This window comes from Cupressus sempervirens, chromosome 11, assembly GCF_028749045.1.
Source record: "Cupressus sempervirens isolate cs-2001-9-10 chromosome 11, ASM2874904v1, whole genome shotgun sequence".
NCBI lineage: Eukaryota > Viridiplantae > Streptophyta > Pinopsida > Cupressales > Cupressaceae > Cupressus > Cupressus sempervirens.
Window position 1 is genome coordinate 694,622,414 of NC_143128.1, and position 19,924 is coordinate 694,642,337.

A 19,924-nucleotide genomic window follows, 5' to 3' on the forward strand; every position below is an offset into this window, starting at 1 on the left:
TGTGATCTAAAAGCATTCTTCAAAGAAGAACTATCATTTCTATTCATTCTAGATTCATGAGATAAACGCGACCCTATTAACTCATCAATATAGAGTATTGTCAAATCCTTAGATTCTTCAATGGCAACAACAATGGCATCAAATTTTTTAGGCAAACTAAGAAGTATCTTTTCAACTACTTTTTGATCAATCAAATCATCACCATATGCTCTAATTTGATTAACCAAATTCATTGCTTTATTTAGAAATTGATCAACCGAGTTTGAATCCTTCATACACAAATTTTCAAAATCACACCTTAAAGTTTGCAATTTAGCAATCTTAACTTTTGATGCCCCTTGATATGCTGTTTCTAAAATATCCCATGCAATTTTAGACTTTTTAGCTGCAAAAACCTTAGGGAAAATATTACAAGGTAATTGGTAAATACTTGCTTATTAATAACAGAGACCGAAAGGTCAATTTATACAAAAGGAAGAGACGATGTTTCCTTAAGAAACGATCGTAAAGAATAGAAACATTCTATTCCAGAGAAAGCAAAAAACGAAAGCAAACTAAAGCTAAAGATATTTACAAGATAACCATTAACTAATAATAGACGTCTTATCTATTATTGTAATACCCTCCCTTAATGGTTAATCTATCTAACACACTAAGTTGTCCTCTGAATTTGACAAACTTATCAGGACCAAGAGGCTTGGTGAGAATGTCTGCAGTCTGATCTGAGGTAGGAACATACTGTAGATCTATAGTCCCGTCTTCAACCAGCTGTCGTATGTAATGACAATGAACATCCACATGCTTGGTTCGTTCATGGAAGACTGGATTCCGTGCTAACTTGATAATGCCTTCGTTATCAACAAACAGAGTAGTCGGTCCTGCTGGTGACATCTGCATATCCCCAAGCATCCGACGAAGCCAGATAGCTTCACATCCTGCCTTAACAGTCCCTATATATTCAGCCTCTGTAGAAGAGAGAGAAACTGCCTGCTGCTTCTTGCTGGTCCATGTGACTGCACCGGATCCCAAACTGAACACATATCCAGATGTTGACTTTTTATCATCAACAGAGCCTGCCCAATCTGAATCTGTGAACCCACTGAGTTTAGGATTATAACTCCGAGAATACAAAAGTCCATAATCAGAAGTGCCTTTCACATAACGAAGCACACGCTTTGCTGCCATCCAATGATCAGCCTTAGGAGCTGTCATAAAGCGTGAAATATAGCTGACTGCGAAGCTGATATCAGGCCTAGTAGCAGATAGGTAGATGAGGCTGCCTACTAGTTGCCTATACGTAGTATCATCAACGGAAGGAGAATCAAACTTGGCTGATAACTTGAGACCTTTCTCCATAGGTGTAGATGCAGGTTTGCAATCCTGCATTTGGAATTTGTCTAACAAGGCTCTGGCATATTTGGACTGAGAGATGAATATACTAGAAGACTGTTGCCAAACTTCAACACCTAAGCAATAATGCATGAGCCCAAGGTCAGTCATATCAAAAGACTGGCATAAGTGTTGTTTGATTCCCTGAATCAAAGATGCCGAACTGCCAGTGATGATCAGATCATCCACATAGATAATCAGAAGGATGATGTCACTGTCAGTAGTCTTGATGTACAAATTTGAGTCTGAAGAACTCCTCTTGAAGCCTTGATCACTGAGGTACGTATCAATCTTGATGTACCATGCCCGAGAGGCCTGCTTCAAACCATAGAGAGCTTTTACCAATCTGAGAACCTGATGGTCTTTACCAGCAACCTTGAAACCAGGAGGCTGTGTCATGTAGACCTCTTCATGGAGATCACCATTTAGGAAAGCACTCTTTACGTCCATCTGATGGACCTTCCAACCAAACTGTGCTGCCATGGCTAGGACTAATCTGATGGTGCTCATCTTTGCAGTAGGAGCAAAGGTCTCCTCATAATCAATGCCCTGACGCTGAGAAAAGCCCTTTGCCACTAAATGAGCTTTGTACTTATCCAAAGTACCATCTGATTTGTATTTGATTTTGTAGACACATTTGCAGCTAATGGATTTCTTCCCTAAGGGAAGATCAGAAAGGACCCAAGTGTTGTTCTTTAGCAGGCTCTGGTGTTCAGATTGCATGGCCTGTTCCCACTCTGGAATTCCTTTAGCCTCGGAATATGTTTGAGGTTCAAACACACTGTGAATGTTGGCCATAAGAGAAAAGTTAACAGAATCTATAGTTTTGCTCTTTTTCCCAGTAGTTCTCCCATCAATGAGCTCATCATCATGAAGATCAGCAAGTGTCTTAGCCCACCACTTAGGCCGGAGAGGAGAATGACCAACAGTAGTACTAGGAGATGCTTGATCAGCAGGATCCTGATCAGAAGAATCTGGATCAAACTCAGGTGAAGCATCTTCAAAACGAGGTGATCCTGCAGGAGAAGCCGGAGGTGGCTGTACAGGTATCACTGGCAGGACTGGAGCTGTAGGAGCTATTGGAGCCCTCCCATCAGGTGGACCTAATGGAAGCCGAACTCTCAAATCATGAACCTGCATAGGCTGGTCTGCTGGATCAGGAACAGGAGAAACAGGCATGAATGGTCCTCACTGCTCATCAAAGACTACATCGCGGCTGTATATGAGACGAGATGTCTCAACATCAATAAGGCAGTAGGCTTTGTGAAGACTGCTATATCCAGCAAGCATCAGTTTCTGACTCTTGGCATCCAACTTGGTGCGTGAAGCATCAGGGATCCAAACAAAAGCAAGAGAGCCAAAAACCTTCAGGTGATTGATTCTGGGCTTGCGACCTGACCAGGCCTCTTCCGGAGTTTTACCTTTGACCGCCACTGTGGGTGACCGGTTCAACAGATAAACTGCAGTGTTAACTGCTTCTGCCCAAAAACGCTTCGGAACATGTCTGTGTTCGAGCATGGAACGAGCCATCTCGGTGATTGTCCTGTTCCGACGTTCAACTACATTGTTCTGTTGTGGCGTGTGGGGTGTGGTGAACTGGCGTTGGATGCCATGTGTATCCAAGAAGCTGGAGAAAACATTAGAACAAAATTCCCCCCCATTGTCTGATCTAAGAGTAATAATAGATTTCCCAGACTCTTTTTCAACTAAGGGTTTAAACTTCTGAAATACAATAAATGCATCGGATTTCTTTTTAAGGAAATACACCCACATTTTTCTACTGAAATCATCTACAAACAACAGAAAATACCTGTACCCAAGAACAGAAGGAGTGGCCATAGGGCCGCAGATATCAGCATGAACAAGCTGAAGTACTTGAGAAGCTCGCCAAGAATCGCCACTGGGGAAAGGTGTGCGATGTTGCTTCTCAGCCTGACATGCGTCACAAACTCCAAGGTGTTGGGTTTGAATCTCTGGCAAACCAAGAACAAGCTCATCCCGAGCAAGTTGTGAAAGATAATGCACATTTAAGTGCCCATATCGTTGATGCCAAAGTGAGCTGATGGAAGATCGCCGAGTAGCCATAGCTAAGTCCTGAGAATCACCAGAATCAGTAAGTCTAAAAAGACCATGATCCTCAAGACCAACTGCAATAGTAGACTTAGTCGCCCGATCAGTGATGGTGCATTGATGTGAACTGAAGGTGACTGCCAAGTGTGGAGAATGTCGCAGCAACTGACTGACCGAGAGTAGATTTAGTTCCATCCCTGGAACGTAGTACACATCAAGGAATATGAGCTTCCTCCCAATAGACTGAATTTGAATGTTGCCTTTATCAACAACCGTGTACTCTTCTCCACCACCAAAGATAACAGAATCTGAATAAGGCTGGTAGTCAGTAAACCAGTCTCTGCGGTGAGTGAAATGTCGAGAGGCACCTAAATCAATGTACCAGGCAGATGACTGTACATGATCTGCGGGTCTTTTAGCCATGAAGGCATAAAAGGCAGATTCCACCTGCTCAGTGTGCTCTGCATTGTTCGCTTTGGGTTGCGAACCTGATTGCTTAGACTGGGCAGCTAAGCGTTTTCGACATGCAACCTTCATGTGACCATACTTGTGGCAATAGTTGCATTGAATGTTCTTCTTTTTGGTACCATCGGATGCTGGAGCAGAAGACTTCTGCTGAGATGGTTGCTGAAACTTGCCCTTATCCTTCTGAAAGGATTTCGCAGCAAAGGCTTGCTCAGTGGAGGTGGAACTAGAGCTGCTACCGAATTGTTGTTTCCACCGATCTTGCTGAAGTAGCAGGGTGCAGAGATTAGTGAACTTTAGATCAACACCAGTAGATGTGATGTTGAGAGTCTCGATAAAATGCTCATAGGAATTTGGTAAACTCCGAAGAGTGATTATCACAATATCCTCTTCCTCCATCTTGCGACCGATGGCAAGTAACTGATCACGGATTTCCTGAATCCGATTCAGGTGTGCCTGGAGCGAGGTGCGCTCATCCATGACAATAGAAAACAGACTGTTTTTCAGAAAGAAGGCTCTGCTCTTGTCGGAAGTCTCATGAAGACCTTTTAGATGTGTCCAGATTTCGGCTGCTGTCTTGCCGGATGGAATTTGAGAAAGCTGGTCATCAGCTACGGATAGTTTGAGAAGCATTACTGCCTCTCGATTATTCAGATCCCATGTATCTTGATTAGGACCCAGAGAAGTCGGACGCTGCGTAACACCCAGAACAAGTTGATCAGTGTTTCGATATTCGAAGATTGCAATGATGCGTTGCTTCCAGGTTCCATAATTGCGACCATTGAATTTGGAATTATGCTCGAGCAGAATATTTTTCAGAGATGCCATGGCACGTTTTTCAATGAAAAACTGTGAAAATTTGTGAAGGCATGTTTTTCGAGGCAAAAATACGGAAGACCCAGAAGAATCAGAGAATGACCCAAAAGAGAGCTTGAAAAACCCAGAAGGAATCTACTGTCGTTTTCTGAATCTGCTGGCTCAAAAATCGAGGCACAAAAATCGAGGCACCCAGAAAAAGCGGACGACAACCCAGTTGAGCTCTCGAAAAACCCACCAAGAATTTGCAAACAAAAAATTTTTTCAACCCCAAAAATTAGGGTTTCGAAAAAAAACGGCCCTAGCTGAAAAAAGCTTGAAAAAACTTCAGATTTCTTGATGAAAAATGGTCGAATCTGCTTCCCAGAGCACAATGACAGACTGAGACGGCTAAGAGCATGAAGATTTGATATAGAAACATGCAGATTTTCACCCCAAAAACGCGAGTCTCCAAAAAATGGCCACGATTTCCATGCGATTTGCAGACCCGTAATTCGGGAATTTCTCCAAGCAGAAAAACCCTAGGTGGGTTTTGGAGAAATTAGCTGAAATAATTTTGGAAAAATTTAAACAAATAATTTCAAGAAGAAATTATAAATTTTTTCGAAAAAATTTAAGTATTTAGCTCTGATACCATATTACAAGGTAATTGGTAAATACTTGCTTATTAATAACAGAGACCGAAAGGTCAATTTATACAAAAAGAAGAGACGATGTTTCCTTAGGAAACGATCGTAAAGAATAGAAACATTCTATTCCAAAGAAAGCAAAAAACAAAAGCAAACTAAAGCTAAAGATATTTACAAGATAACCATTAACTAATAATAGACGTCTTATCTATTATTGTAATAGAAAATTGATTCATCTAAAGATTGTTGAATTAGAAACAATGCTTTATCATCCTTTTACCTGTTATCTTGTAATTTATCTCTTTCATCTTGTGATAATGCAGACTCATCTTGTGGTTCATTAAAACGCTTTTTAATAAGATCCCATATTCCTTGAGAAAAAAACAATGTTTTCATTTTTATAGCCCAAAACTCATAATTTTTACCACAAAATATTGGAATTTGTGGTTGAGCTATACTATTCCCAAATGCCATATTAAACTCATAGTTACAACTGCAGTCAACAATTTTAAACTTTGCTTTACAAAGCAAAACCACCAAACAAGTCTAAGCCAATGACATATAGCTTAAGCAAACAACAATACAATACTTATTTTCCCCTTTTAACAATTTTGTTTGCTCATTAGACTTCAGTCCATGAAATCAGCTCATACCTTCTCTCAAACATTAAATTGGCATCTTTTCTTCTCTAGATCTTCGCAGCCACTAATCCCCAACTTTAGAAGCTTATGATCTGCAATAAAGAAAACATTAGAAGCTCCATTCACTGCTACAGCAGTTATAAATATCAGCAAATATTTCTTTTTTTCCTAGGCCCAGCTCTTCATGCTCTAATACCAATTTGAAGGCAAAAGTGAAAGACAAATACACAAGAAACAAACTAATTATATTGCCTTACTGCCTTGCTGAATACATTACAACAAGCCTCTATTTATAGAGGTCTGAGAACTCTCTAGAATTCTACCACACCTATTACATAGCATATAAAATATTAATATAATGCATTCATTATGGGCGGCTAAGTCAAGAAGCTGGAATGGCTGGGATGGCAGATTGTTTGCTACCGACGATGGTGGGAGGTGAGCGGTTACTGCAAACGGCTGGTGGGCAGTTGGTGAAATTAATACTGCTAACAGTTTCACTGTTATTGACTGATTTATTGATCAAACCCAACATTCTGGTTCTGATGGGCATGAGGAAGTTGGCAGGTGTTGGGTGCCCTCAGTGCCTAGTTTTTGCTTCTATGGTGCTTATGGCCAAAAAACCCCATCCAACAAACTTCTGTTTTCCAACTTGGACATTTCATTTTGCTCTAACCCTAGAATAATAGTGAGAATGACTATAGTATTTTTGCCTCCTAAATCTGAGGACAGAGAGAGGCCTTTGATTACTGCTGCCCTGTTGATCCATGATTACCTCTAGAGGCACCATCAAATTGAATGGACAAAAGCCCTGCTGGAGGTTCATCCAGTGTGAATAATTATGAAACTTCTTGCTTGTCTACACCCGATTAATGGGGGAGTATAGAGAAATATTATTGTCACATGCATACTATAATGGTGCAGGACATTAATTCATTCATGTGGGCTTGGACATTATTTTCCTTTATTAAAAAGTAAGGGTTTTGATAGGAGCATGCACCCAAAAACAGTAGTAGTCATACATTAGTTGAATAATAAAGCATGATAATGAAAAAGTGATATGACATATCCAAACTCACAAAAACCTAAAATAGACCAATGGCTCAACCAAATAAAATGACTGACTTTCAGAACCAACAATATAGCCCATTATATCGAAGAAATTGGGTAAATGCCACCTTTTGTATCGTCCTCTTTTGAAAAGGATCAAGTTTCTATATCCACAAATACAAAATGGACAGTATCAATGTATCATGAAAATATGTCATATCCATAGATAATAGATATAGTTGGGTTTACCAATAAATGTGAGGAACATGAAGGGTACTAAAATACCCAGGGGCCAGTACTAATGACCTTCAATATAAAAATTGTGCAGTTTCTTGGCACATGAGTTCCTGGAAAGAGTACCAACTGCTTCTTAGATGGAGTTTCATTATTTTTTAAATAATGCTTTGTCTATCTATGATTAATGAAGACTAAGGTCATTCGATAAGAGTTTGTCAAAGGTCAATTAATATTTTGTTCGCCATTGAGTAAATAGTGAGGAAAACCCTCAATGACATATTTTTTCAATCTCTTTCTTGTTTATGTAAATATAAGTAGGTGCTATTGAATAAATGTCAGATTTGCAGGGGCATTTCATCATGTTTGAGCATTCTTTTGTATTCTGTCATTTAATACCTTTTGCTTTTGTTTTTCAGATGATTTATTCAGGAACAAACAAGTTGTCTCCCATCTTTGGTTGATTCTTGTAGTTGCCTTTTCAAAAACTGCCTAGGCAGATTTATTGAAGAAATAGCTGTGAATCTTGACAAAGCAGGAACCAGAAAGATTTGTTATCTTTTGGTAAAAAGTGAATGAATTCAGAGTCAGAAGACGGTGTTAGCTATTGGGATGACTCTGATTTCATAAAGAGAGACCTGGAGGAGTAGGGAGAAGGAAGCCAATTAAAATCTTCTTTTAACTTATGGATGGAGATCTTGCAACATGACATTTGGAAGGAAGTGGAGGTCCAAACGTGGTTGGGTAAGATTCTTGCAGCATTCAAGTGCAAATTATGACCTTGAGGAGAAACTAAATGTGTCTTCCCACGCATAGGGAGATGGATGGCTTTTGCCAAGTCCTAGGGATAGGTTTACCTAGTTTCCTGAAGCTCTGACTCAAAGAGCAGACTAAATCAAAGACAACTCATTTTGCACCTAGCTCGTGCATTTTTATTGAAATATCATTATATAGGAATACAGATGGCTTCAAAATTTAGTAGATGAAGGCCCTTCTGCTTGAACACAATATCTACATATCCAACTTGTCAGTATCCCATTCTGCAATGCTAAGTTTGGGCTATTTTGACACCTTCAGTTTTTTTTTGCATTGTAAGGAATTATTTGGTTTTGGTCATGTTTTACCTTGATAGGGCCTTTAATATTCTAGATTAGTAACAAGTTGTAGGTTGGGTCCCATCTAGAATTTTTTGAGCATTTTCCCATATTTATGTTTCATTGGATCCTTGGGTGTGCTTAAGGACTAGATTATATTGCTGATATTGGAGGAGCAGATGTTGTGTTGGGTATACAGTGGCTGCTTTCTATATACTATTAAATCTTTATGCCCAAGGAAAATAAGAACAACTGATTCAATCCAAAAGAACAAAGTTCTAGAGAAAGGTTATTTAAAATATATGGGCCACTTGTACATTAAGAGTTTGATCATTTTGGTCCACATGCAAGCTACAAAAATTTAGAAATACTTTGCATGTACAAGGTAGTGTTCCAAGATCAACCAACGTGTTTGTTCCAGTTACAGGTGATTATGGAAACTTATGAACAAGTAAGCACTAAAATGTGTGTTGACATAAGAGGATGTGCAAAACAATTGTGAGACAGCAGAGAAGAAAAATAAAGTTCTATTTGGTGTTTTTAGTCCTTAGCTTTGTGTTATTATACAAGCAATGTTTTATCAACACCATGGGTGATTTAGAGTTTCCTTACCCATTGACCATAGAATGAGTGGAAGCTGTCAAAGATATGTCATGAAATGTAGTGAGGAAAAAGATTCTTGTATAGATATGTCCGGAAGCATTCTAAATGTGATATCTCTTCAGTTAAAGCATATACAAAGAGTTGTCATTGTGCAAGTACTCTTTTATTGCTGCTGAATTTGCAGGTGCATTCTATATTCATGAGGGCGAACCTTATACAATCACACACTAAGGAAGAAATTAAGCTTGAAAAAATAAGTCAATTTTGACTATTTAACACATTTTGCCTAGAAATCAAACCTTAGTGTGTGATGCTTAAGCTGTCCCATGGATGAGCAGCTGTTCCCATTCTATCGCTATTTTTGTCATCTTATTCAGTATTTTCTGCATTTGATTTTCCTGCAATTCATTTAGGAACACAACAAAGTATATTAATGGTTAGTACGTATATTTGATTAATGTTAAATTTTGAATTGAAAATGTATATTTGATTAATGTTAAATTTTGAATTGAAAATGTATATTTGATTAATGTTAAATTTTGAATTGAAAATGTTTGTGTTCTGTGAATTCATTTTCCTCATGTGTTCATTAATTTCTCAATGCTGGCGGTATGACATCTTTGTCCATTCTGTGCTTGCGATTCCTCTCACCTATTTATTTTTTCTTGCAAAGATTTGTTCCCACAAGCAATATATTATTGCAATTATTTGGTGAAAGTGCTTGCAACTGGCTTGTTTGTTAATAGAAATTAGACTAGCTTATATATACCTCTATATATATTACGCCGAGAGTAATCATCCTCAAGGCGCCTATTTTCATTTTCATAAATCCCAACTGTGATTAAAATAACCTTGGGATTAAATGAAAATAGGCGCCTCGAGAACGATTACTCTCGGCGTAATATATATAGAGGTATATATAAGCTAGTGGCAGTCGCGGCGCAATAGGAAAAATATTTACTTTTTATTTTTTATTTTGATAAGGTTACTATAAAATTGTTAATTAATTTTTAATTAGAGTTGTATGAAGTTACTATAAAATTATGCTTCAAAATATTTTTAAAAATTTAATATAAGGAGTTTAATATAGATTAAAAAAATATTTTTTATTTTTGTGATATTGTAATGTAAAATGTTATAGTCATACATAGATATATGGTTAGGGACAAAGTTACCATTATAGTTAATGTTAACCTTAGGGATAGAATTAGGGTTAGGGTTAGCATTAGAGTTAGGGTTGGAGTTAGGGTTAGGGTTTGAGCTATGGTTAAGGTTAGGGATAGAGTTATGGTTATGGTTATTGTTAGAGTTATGGTTAAGGTTTAGATTAGAGTTATGTTTATGTTTAAGGTTAGGGTTAATGTTATGGTCATGGTTAAGGTAAGGGTTAGAGTTATGGTTATGGTTATGATTAGGATTAGTGTTAGGGTTATAGTAAGGCTAACGTTAGTGTTAGGGTTAAGGTTTGAGTCAAGGTTAATGTTAGAGTTTAAAGGGTTAGGGTTTGAGTTAGGATCAAAATTAAGGTTAGGGTTAAGGTTAGAGTCCAATTATGGTAGAGTCAAATCCAAAGTTAGAGTTATGCTTATGGTTAAGGCTAGGGTTAGAGTTATGCTTATAGTTAGGGTTAGGGATAAGGTTAGAATCCAATTATGGTAGAGTTAGAATTAGGGTTAGAGTTAGGGGTAGAGTTATGCTTATGGTTAATGTTAGGTTTAGAGTAATGCTCATGGTTAAGGTTAGGGTTAGAGTCATCATTATGGTTATGGTTAGGGTTATAGTGGGGATAGGGTTAGGGTTAGGGTTTGAGTCAAATATATCTTTTAATTTAATATAAGGAATTTAATTTAGATAATTTTTTTTTTTTTTTGGGATATTCTAATGTAAAATGTTATAGTCATACGTAGATATATGGTTAGGGACAAAGTTAACATTACAGTTAATGTTAACCTTAGGGATAGAATTAGGGTTAGGGTTAGGGTTGGAGTTAGGGTTAGGGTTTGAGCTATGGTTAAGGTCAAGGATAGAATTATGGTTATGGTTATCATTAGAGTTATGGTTAAGTTTTAGATTAGAGTTATGTTTATGGTTAAGGTTAGGGTTAGAGTAATGGTCATGGTTAAGGTTAGGGTTAGAGTTATGGTTATGGTTATGATTAGGGTTAGGTTTATAGTAAGGCTAGGGTTAGGGTTAGGGTTAAGGTTTGAATCAAGGTTAAGGTTAGAGTTAGGGTTAGGGTTAGTGTCCAATTATGGTAGAGTCAGATCTAGAGTTAGAGTTATGCTCATGGTTAAGGCTAGGGTTAGAGTTATGCTTATAGTTAGGGTTAGGGATAGGATTAGAGTCCAATTATGGTAGAGTTAGAATTAGGGTTAGAGTTAGGCGTAGAGTTATGTTTATGGTTAAGGTTAGGGTTAGAGTAATGCTCATGGTTAAGGTTAGGGTTATGGTTAAGGTTTGAGTCAAATATTATTTTAAATTTAATATAAGGAGTTTAATTTAGATAAAATATATATTTTATTTTTGGGATATTGTAATGTAAAATGTTATAGTCATACGTAGATATATGGTTAGGGACAAAGTTAGGGTAAGGGTTTGAGCTAGGGTTAAGGTTAGGGTTAGGGTTAGATTCTAATTATGGTAGAGTTAGATTTATGGTTAGAGTTAGGGGTAGGGTTAAGGTTAGTGTTAGGATTAGAATTAGGGTTAAGATTAGGATTAGAGTTAGGGTTAGGGTTAGGGTTATAGATAGGGTTAGGGTAAGGTTTTGGGTTAGGGTTAGGGCTAGGGTCAGGTTTAGGGTTAGAGTATGAGTTAGGGTTAGAGTTTGAGTTAGGGTTAGGGTTATAGTTTGAGTTAGGGGTAGACAGAGCATTATAATTTGGGTTAGGATTAGGGTTACGTTTAGGGTTTGAGTTTGAGTTATGGTTAGAGTTAGGGTTAGAGCTAGAGCTAGAGTTAGAGTTAGGGTTAGAATTAGGGTTAGGTTTAGGGTTTGAGTTACCAATAGAGTTAATTTTACAGTTGGGTTAATGTTAGAGTTAGGGTTAGGGTTAGAGTTTTGAGTCAGGGTTAAGGTTAGAGTTAGGGTTAGGGTTAAAATTAAAATCCAATTATGGTAGAGTTAGATTTACAGTTAGAGTTATGGGTAGGGGTAGGGTTACGCTTACAGTTAGGGTTAGAGTTAGATTTAGGGTTAGGGTTAGGGTTAGGGTTAGGTTTATATTTAGAGTTAGGGTTATATATAGAGAGAGTTATATCAATGTTAAGGTTAGGGTAAGGGGATTGAGTCAGGGTTAAGGTTAGAGTTAGGGTTTCAGTCAGGATTAAAGTTAGGGTTAGGGTTAGAGTCTAATTATGGTAGAGTTAGATTTACAGAAAGAGTTAGATTTAGGGTTAGAGTTAGGGGTAGGGTTAGGGTTAAGGTTAGGGTTAGAGATAGGGGTAGACAAAGGGTTAGGCTTAGGCTTAGGGTTAGGGTTAGGGTCAAGGTTAGGGTTAGGTTTAGGGTTAGAATATGAGTTAGGGTTAGAGTTAGAGTTATAGTTAGGGCTATAGTTTGAGTTAGGGGTAGACAGAGTATTAGAATTCTAGCTACGATTAGGGTTAGGTTTTGGGTTACGGTTATGGTTACGGTTAAGGTTAGAGTTAGGTTAAGGGTTACAGTTATAGTTAGGGTTAAAGTCCAATTATGGTAGAGTTAGATTCAGGGTTACAGTTAGTGGTAGGGATAGGGTTACAGTTATAGTTAGGGTTAGGGTTGGAGTTAGAGGAAGGGTTATATTTAGAAGTTTTCTTATGGTCACAGTTATAGTTAGGAGGGGAGTAAGGGTTGGGATTTTAGATTATATTTATTATTATATAAGGTGCCCTACATAATAATATGTATATTCCCACGCTCATGGATAAGGTTAGGGAAAGAAGTAGGACCATGGTTATTAGTGTTACATTTAGAATTTCATTTAGGAGGGCATTGTGTGCTATTTTTTCCCCCTATTCAACCCATCACTGATGTCTAATCTGAGAGACCTTAAATGGGATAGGTTCTTTGCAGAGGGTTAACATCGCTAAAGTTGGCGGCTAACATTTTGTGTTGGCTCGGTTTCTTCATTGACCACGTTGGACCATTTTTTCTTGGTCAGTTTGATTCATGCTGTGAGATTCGATAACTCTTATTTCTTCGCGAGCTATCTTCCCATCTTCCCAAAAGTGCAAGATGTTGCCATGCATTCCCATTCTAACATTTCTTTATACGCTAGAGTCTTCGAAACACTCTAAAGCCTAGAATTGCACAAGATGCTGCCATGCATCTCCATTTTGATGCATCGTCATGCTACATTGTTTCTTCAATTCTCTGAAGCCCAGAATTGCATCATGCTACCACGCATTGCCTTTCCAACATTTCCTCACTCCACAATGCTTTCATGAGTATTTGAGACCCAAAATTGTGCCACATGGAGGGGGTTCGCACCTTTTGTGCTATTTGCTTTGTTCGTTGGGAGAAATCTCTTCACTACATCTTAGTCATCCATTGGAAATAAAGCCAATCTTGATCAATGAATGTGACTTAATCCTTCATTGGGAGGAGTTTCCTTGTTGCATCTCAGTCATCCTTTTTGAGGGGAGAATCTACATCAACGGTTGCAACTTAATCCTTCATTGGTGAGGATTCACGATGCATCTATGCTGTCTATTTCGAGAGGAAGACCTTCATCGATGACCATCATTTATTTTTGGGGAAACCAAATTCCCCCTTGTGGTCAACCTTGCATTTTTTGTGGGAGGTTAACACATCATGTTATCTCTTTTCATAGTTTTCTGCCAACGACATGAAAGTCTTTCCTCCTCTTTCCATGAGTCTCCATTCTAGCGCCTCCTTACGCTGCATTGTTTCTTCAATGCTCTAAAGCCCAGAATTGCATCATGCTACCACGTCACCTTTCTGACATTTCCTCACTCTGTAGTGCTTTCGTGAGGCTCCAAGACCCAGAATTGTGCCACGTAGCGGGGGTCCCCATCTTTCGTGCTATGGTTACAATTTAGATTTTAGGGTTATGGTTAGAATCAAGGTCAATTCTAGAGTTTATAGAATATTTAGAGTTAAGATTAGGGATTAAATATACATGAGGGTTAGCATTGGGTTGTATGATAGATACAGTTAGGATTATAGTTAGATATATCATTTAGATTAGGTTTTAGTCAGGGTTTAATTAGACTTAAGATTAGGGTGAGGATCAAGGTGAAGTCTATATTAGGGTTCATATCATGGTAGGATTGAAACTAATGTTAGGGTTAACAATGAAATTATGATTAGGGGTAAGGTGAAGATTTATATTTGGTCATGATTGTGGTTTGTGCTAGGATTAGGGTCTAAGCTATGATTAATTTTATGATTGTACCTTTAGGGTTAGGGTTTTGTTTAAGTTTATGATTATGGTTACAACTATGGTTTATGGTTCAAGTTTAAAGTTGGGAATGTGATTAGGATCAGGGATTAGTAAATTTTTTAAGAGTTCGGTTATAGGTTTACACCATGGTTAGGACCTTGGGACTGGATTTAGAGTTTAATATCATGGTTATCCCTATAGTTAGGTTTAGGATTTTGATCAATATTTTGGAGTTTGTTTTTTATTATGGTTAAGGGTTAGATTTTAGGGTTAGGACTATAACCAATATTAGTGTGTAGGTTTTTGGTTTAGATTATGGTTTGGGCTGAGATTTTCGTTATGATTAGAGTTTAGAATATCAATAGGGATATGTTTTAGTGCTATAATTATAGTTTAATGTTGGATTATAGTTAGATTGTACATCATTGTTGGGGCTAGGGCTAAGGTAGGGGTTGCTGTTAGGGTTAGCTAAGGATGACAATTAGGATGGTTTATCTTTTCAAGTAGAAAAAAAAACTCATATTGATTGAAAAACAAAGAAATTATACTTCGAAAATATTTTTCTATGTCATAATAGATTCATTTATTTTAATTATTGTATTAGTTAATTAGTTGTTTAATGTTTCAAAGTAAACATGGCTTATTTTATTTAAATATAAATAATATTATTGTTTTGAACTGAATTTAGCTTAATTGTTAATGATCATATTTATATTTCTAATATTAACTCCAATTTGATCAAAGACCAAATATATTTTTGGTATTTTTGTAAACGAACTTGCTTAACACTTCCCTATTTCAAAGTTAATAAAATATCATTTCTATTGTCTTAGATTTGAGAGTAAGTATATTAAATAAGTAATAATAAATGAACATTATGATTAATATATTTCTAAAATAAAAATATATTACTTAAAAACTTGTTTACTTTAAATGAATAAAGTACTCATTTACTTGTAAATTTTAAAAATAGAAATTAATCTACATATATATAAAATATTTATTCTTTATCTTATTTGCATACAAATTAATTAAAATCTAAACTTTAAACTACATAAATATTTTTAAAATATATATTCATCAATAATTAGTTTAGAATAAAGTAAAATCTAAAAATTAGGCACATATAGAATCTTTTTAATTTCTAGATACATGTTTTTCTAATTTATTTCTACAAACATGCAACTGATATTTCTATTATCCATTTTCTTCCATTCTAAAAAAATCTAGATGTAAATAGAATTTTTTTAGATGCATGCAATCTTTCTAATTTTTTCTACATACATATATTAACATTTCTATTTTATATTTTGTTTATACATTATGGTTATTTCAATCAAAATATCTAGATGTCAATAGAATTCTTTTCAAAAAATCTAGATGTATATAGAATTCTTTTAATTTTTTACATACATAAAATCTTTCTAATTTTTTTCTACATACATAAAAGAATAATTTCTATTTTCTATTTTTTATTTTCTATTTAAAAAAAAAAGCTATCATAAAGATTGATAAAAAAATTGATTGCATATGCATTCTTTGTTTTGTGCACTAAATGCATTAATTTTTTTCATTTATCTAATGGTTTTGAATGAACTTTGTCTCATCTTGGCATTGCATCTTCCAAAGATGAGTAAGCAATATCAAGATATAAAATATCAAAGTTGAAAATATTAAAATGAATGACTAAAATATCAAATGCTCAGGATGCAAGGCAGAAATAAACTGTGTTGAAGTGTATTTTATTGATTAAATGATGACTTTTATATTGAATTACTAAATTACCAAATCTACCCACCCCATTGTAAAACTTAATTGCTCTGTTTCAAACGTGATTAAATTAAAAATAGAAAATCTACACAACATAGATCTATTCTGCATAATGCAGATTTTAAAACTATGTAAAAGATTTGTTGTTCTGCATAATACAAATTTTAAAACTATGCAACAACAATTTATTCCTGACTTCCAACTATTTGTATCTTCTCTAATATAAATTATTTTGTTCATATCATACATTATATAATGAAAGTAAATCCATACCAATTAATATTAATGTAAGTGAGAAATAAATTTTTTTCACATTGATAGAAGAATATGACGGAATCCAAAATGGGTTTGCCATGGATTTGCATTCTTGCATCAATAGTTTAAACTGATTCCGTACTCATGAATCACACCGGCTAAAATACACTGAAAAACAATCCATTGCAGGGAGGCGATAAAGATTAGTAAAGAACTTAAAGAAGACACGCGGGTATACTACGAAGAGTTTTTAGAAGTGAGCATCTTATTAGCTCCAAGCTGGAATCTCACAGAACAATCTATCACAGAACAATCAAATATTCATTTAGGTTTTTTTTATAAAAACATTACAAATACTATATTTTCAAAACAAAGAGATTGATGCTATCAACACTCAAATGAACAAGACTCATTCTTATTAACAACATTTACAGAGATAAAATAAATAAAATTTGAGAAGACCGAGCAACTCTGGAATTTTGTCCAAATACAATGACCCAAATCAAAGTCAAATTGAAATTGAAATCAAAAGGCTCCAAAAATTCAATGTTTCAATTTGTCATGGATCTTCTGAATTCTGCAAAGATTTTAGTGCGCTCATAGACTAGAAGGAACCTATAAATTGGAGCCGCAACAGAGCCAATTCCAAATGCATATCCAGATCCAGAGTCAGTCATTTATCTTTAATCCATTCTCATTCAGTCCCAACAATGCGCTAATAGCATCAGGAAGCTCCATGCATGAATCAGAAGAAAATGGATAGATTTGGTTAGGAAAGTACATATTGGACCAAAATATTTCAGAAATAGAAAAGAAGACATCCCTAAAACACTCCCATCAAGCACCATTAACAATGAAAAGTATTATAAAATATATATATATCAAATAGATTTTGAATACAAATCTAAATCTAAATCAAACATGCAAGACTAAACTATTAAATGCAAGCCTAAATAGTTATGAACAGAATTCTAAATCTAAATGAAATTAATTAAAATTGAAATCTAAATCAAAGTAGAATATTATAACTAATTTTGAATTTCAATTTACATCTACATATAAATCTAAATGAAAATGTAAATAAAAAATAGAAATCTCGCCAATAGTGGCATGTCGTGATGGTTAAGTTGTTGAGTTGTTATCTTTGCCATCAAGGTTCAAATCTAATGGAGATGAGGTCCTCCGTTTGTGGCCTCACTGGTTCATAGCTCCAGGTCAAAAGCGTTTACCCCTCTTAAAAAAATAAAAAATAGAAATCTCACCTGCAAAAATGTTACTCCAAAACTTCAATTTATTCCTATTCAAAAACTCCAATCTAATCCTCCAATAACCTCCACCTCTTCCTTCCTGCAAAAACATAAAATGAAAATGAAATGAGGAGCCTTGGTTTTATAACTTCTGAGAGGCTCCTCATATCCCCCAACAGACGTCTCTTCACATTCTACGAATTTGTTTCAAATTCCCCCACTCCTCGCAAAAAATAAGCATGAATGTGCATGCAAAATTATATTTAAAAAAAAAAAAAATCATATTGAAATTATTTCGCCCCTATTTTTTCGGGTTCTACTTTTTCGGGCCCTACTTTTTCGGGCCTATTACTTCGGCCTCCATTTGGCTTTTTATTATTTCGGCCAGCTATTATTTCGAGAATTCTTTTTTAATATTTAATTTGGAAGTTTGTAATTGCTCTCAAATCTTTTTTATTGACAAGGAATCTTGACATATTCCTATGCTGAACATTTGTGCTCCCATTGTATAGAACGCCTCTCGACGTAATTATTGACAAGGAATTTTGGCATATTCCCGTGCTGGACATTTGTGCTGCCATTGTATAGAACGCCTCTCGGCGTAATAAGGTTGTGTGGATATGTATGTGCAGAACGGATACTCTCCAAAAAGCCATGCCAGTTAGAGGTTCTGAAAGCGTGGATGAACTTAGAAATATTGCTGTGCGGTTCGAAGAGAAGATTTATGCTGTTGCTGCAGACCAGGTGTGTTTCTTCTGTTCCAGTATATCTAATTTTTTTTTCATGAGTTCTCTGCGGAATGCATATTCCATTTTGTCGCTTTGTCCAATTTTACTACAATCAAGATTTTAGTTTGTTTTAATGCTTTGTGTCCTTTGAGCTTTCTTGTTGATAATTAATACTGTACGGTTATATCTCCATCTTTTAATTACCACTTTGCAAGGAATGGATATAACGAGTCTTAAAATCTATATATCATATAATATGAACTTTTTGTTTTGTATTGAAGGAGATTTGAGCTTGACACCATCTAGAAGCTTTGAACATGTACTTTGTCATTGAATCAAGTGCCTTCCCTCGTGAGTCATGTGATTAAATTTATCTCGATTCCAAGCTCAAAGCTCTCTCGACCTAATCTTCACATTGACTTTCTGACTCAATGTAATTTAATGTGAATTTTGATTTGGTATATCCCCAATATAAGCTAGAAAGATATTTCCCTTCGAATCATGATGGATATTTTATTGTCATGTGCATATGTATATGTGCTAATCCTTTCAATTCTGCAGCGCGATTATCTATGGAGAATTTCAACAAAGATGATATTATTCGAAACAAAAACCCCGGTTCTTCGAGGGAATATTCCCAATTAGTTTTGCTGCTAGCGGCCAGAAGCCTCTGGATCCTGGTGTGAAATCTCACAAAATGCTAATGTTTTAACACTTAGCGTTCTACCAGTTAATGCCCTTGAGGTTTTTGTACCATCACTCTGATATCTATAACAAAATGCACAGTTTCTTGTGTTTAACATAAATATTTCACTGAGGATTTGATTGACGTTATAGCTTTTTTTCCTCCTATTTTGACTATTTCAAAATTGTGGCAGGGTCTACAATATCATCCAAGCTGCAAAATCTATCATAGATGCAGCGACTCTCCTATTTGATTTTTGTACGTCTTCCCAATGGATGCAACATTGATGATCATGCTTTCTGAATGATTATGTTGTGATACATGAGTAGTCTACACCCTTGGTATGAGTAGGTTGTTTATGCTTTCGCCCTGATTTATGAGAGTACGATGTATTTGATGGTTTCTTTGAGGTTGTGCTAGTGGTTATGTGAAATTATATGGTATCACGATGTGTTTCATGAGTACCCTTGAGATGTGAAAGTGGTTTCATTGTGTATTATTTGGTCTATTGCACATGACTTGGATTCATGTAGCAATGTTGAGTCATGATGTTTTGACCATATTTGTATAATGGTTATTTATGATGTTATTTGGTGTATTTTACATTTGAGGTTTACGATGTTGTTTCAGGATAACTGTTTGAGATTCATGTAATATTGTGCCTTTGTTCTATTTAGTAATTTGGTTGTTATTTCCATTATGAAATGCTTAGAATAATTGGAATGAGTTATCAATATTATGTTCTTAAATTATTGTGCTATGGATCTTTATCTTGTTTCTTTCAGTAGACTTATTCAATGGAATGCTTTATTAGGTGGTTACATGTATTTGTTGCTTTGACTAATTATATATTATGCATCT

At 35.7% G+C, this 19,924-nt stretch overlaps 1 protein-coding gene across 2 annotated transcripts in view; it reads left to right on the forward strand.

Moving 5' to 3' along the window:
• LOC149531599 (mediator of RNA polymerase II transcription subunit 15a-like) overlaps positions 1-19,679 on the forward strand; it is a 31,833-nt gene extending 12,154 nt beyond the window's left edge. Inside the window, exons 2-4 of one of the 2 annotated variants that reach the window (XM_089809839.1) lie at positions 18,283-18,394; positions 18,940-19,058; positions 19,257-19,679. In XM_089809839.1, the coding sequence (XP_089665965.1) occupies positions 18,283-18,394; positions 18,940-19,023 (196 nt within the window). In that variant the 3' untranslated portion in view covers positions 19,024-19,058; positions 19,257-19,679. The remainder of the gene's footprint in view (positions 1-18,282; positions 18,395-18,939; positions 19,059-19,256) is intronic. The other variant, XM_089809840.1, reaches the window with a different exon arrangement.
• Positions 19,680-19,924: the final 245 nt, after the last annotated feature.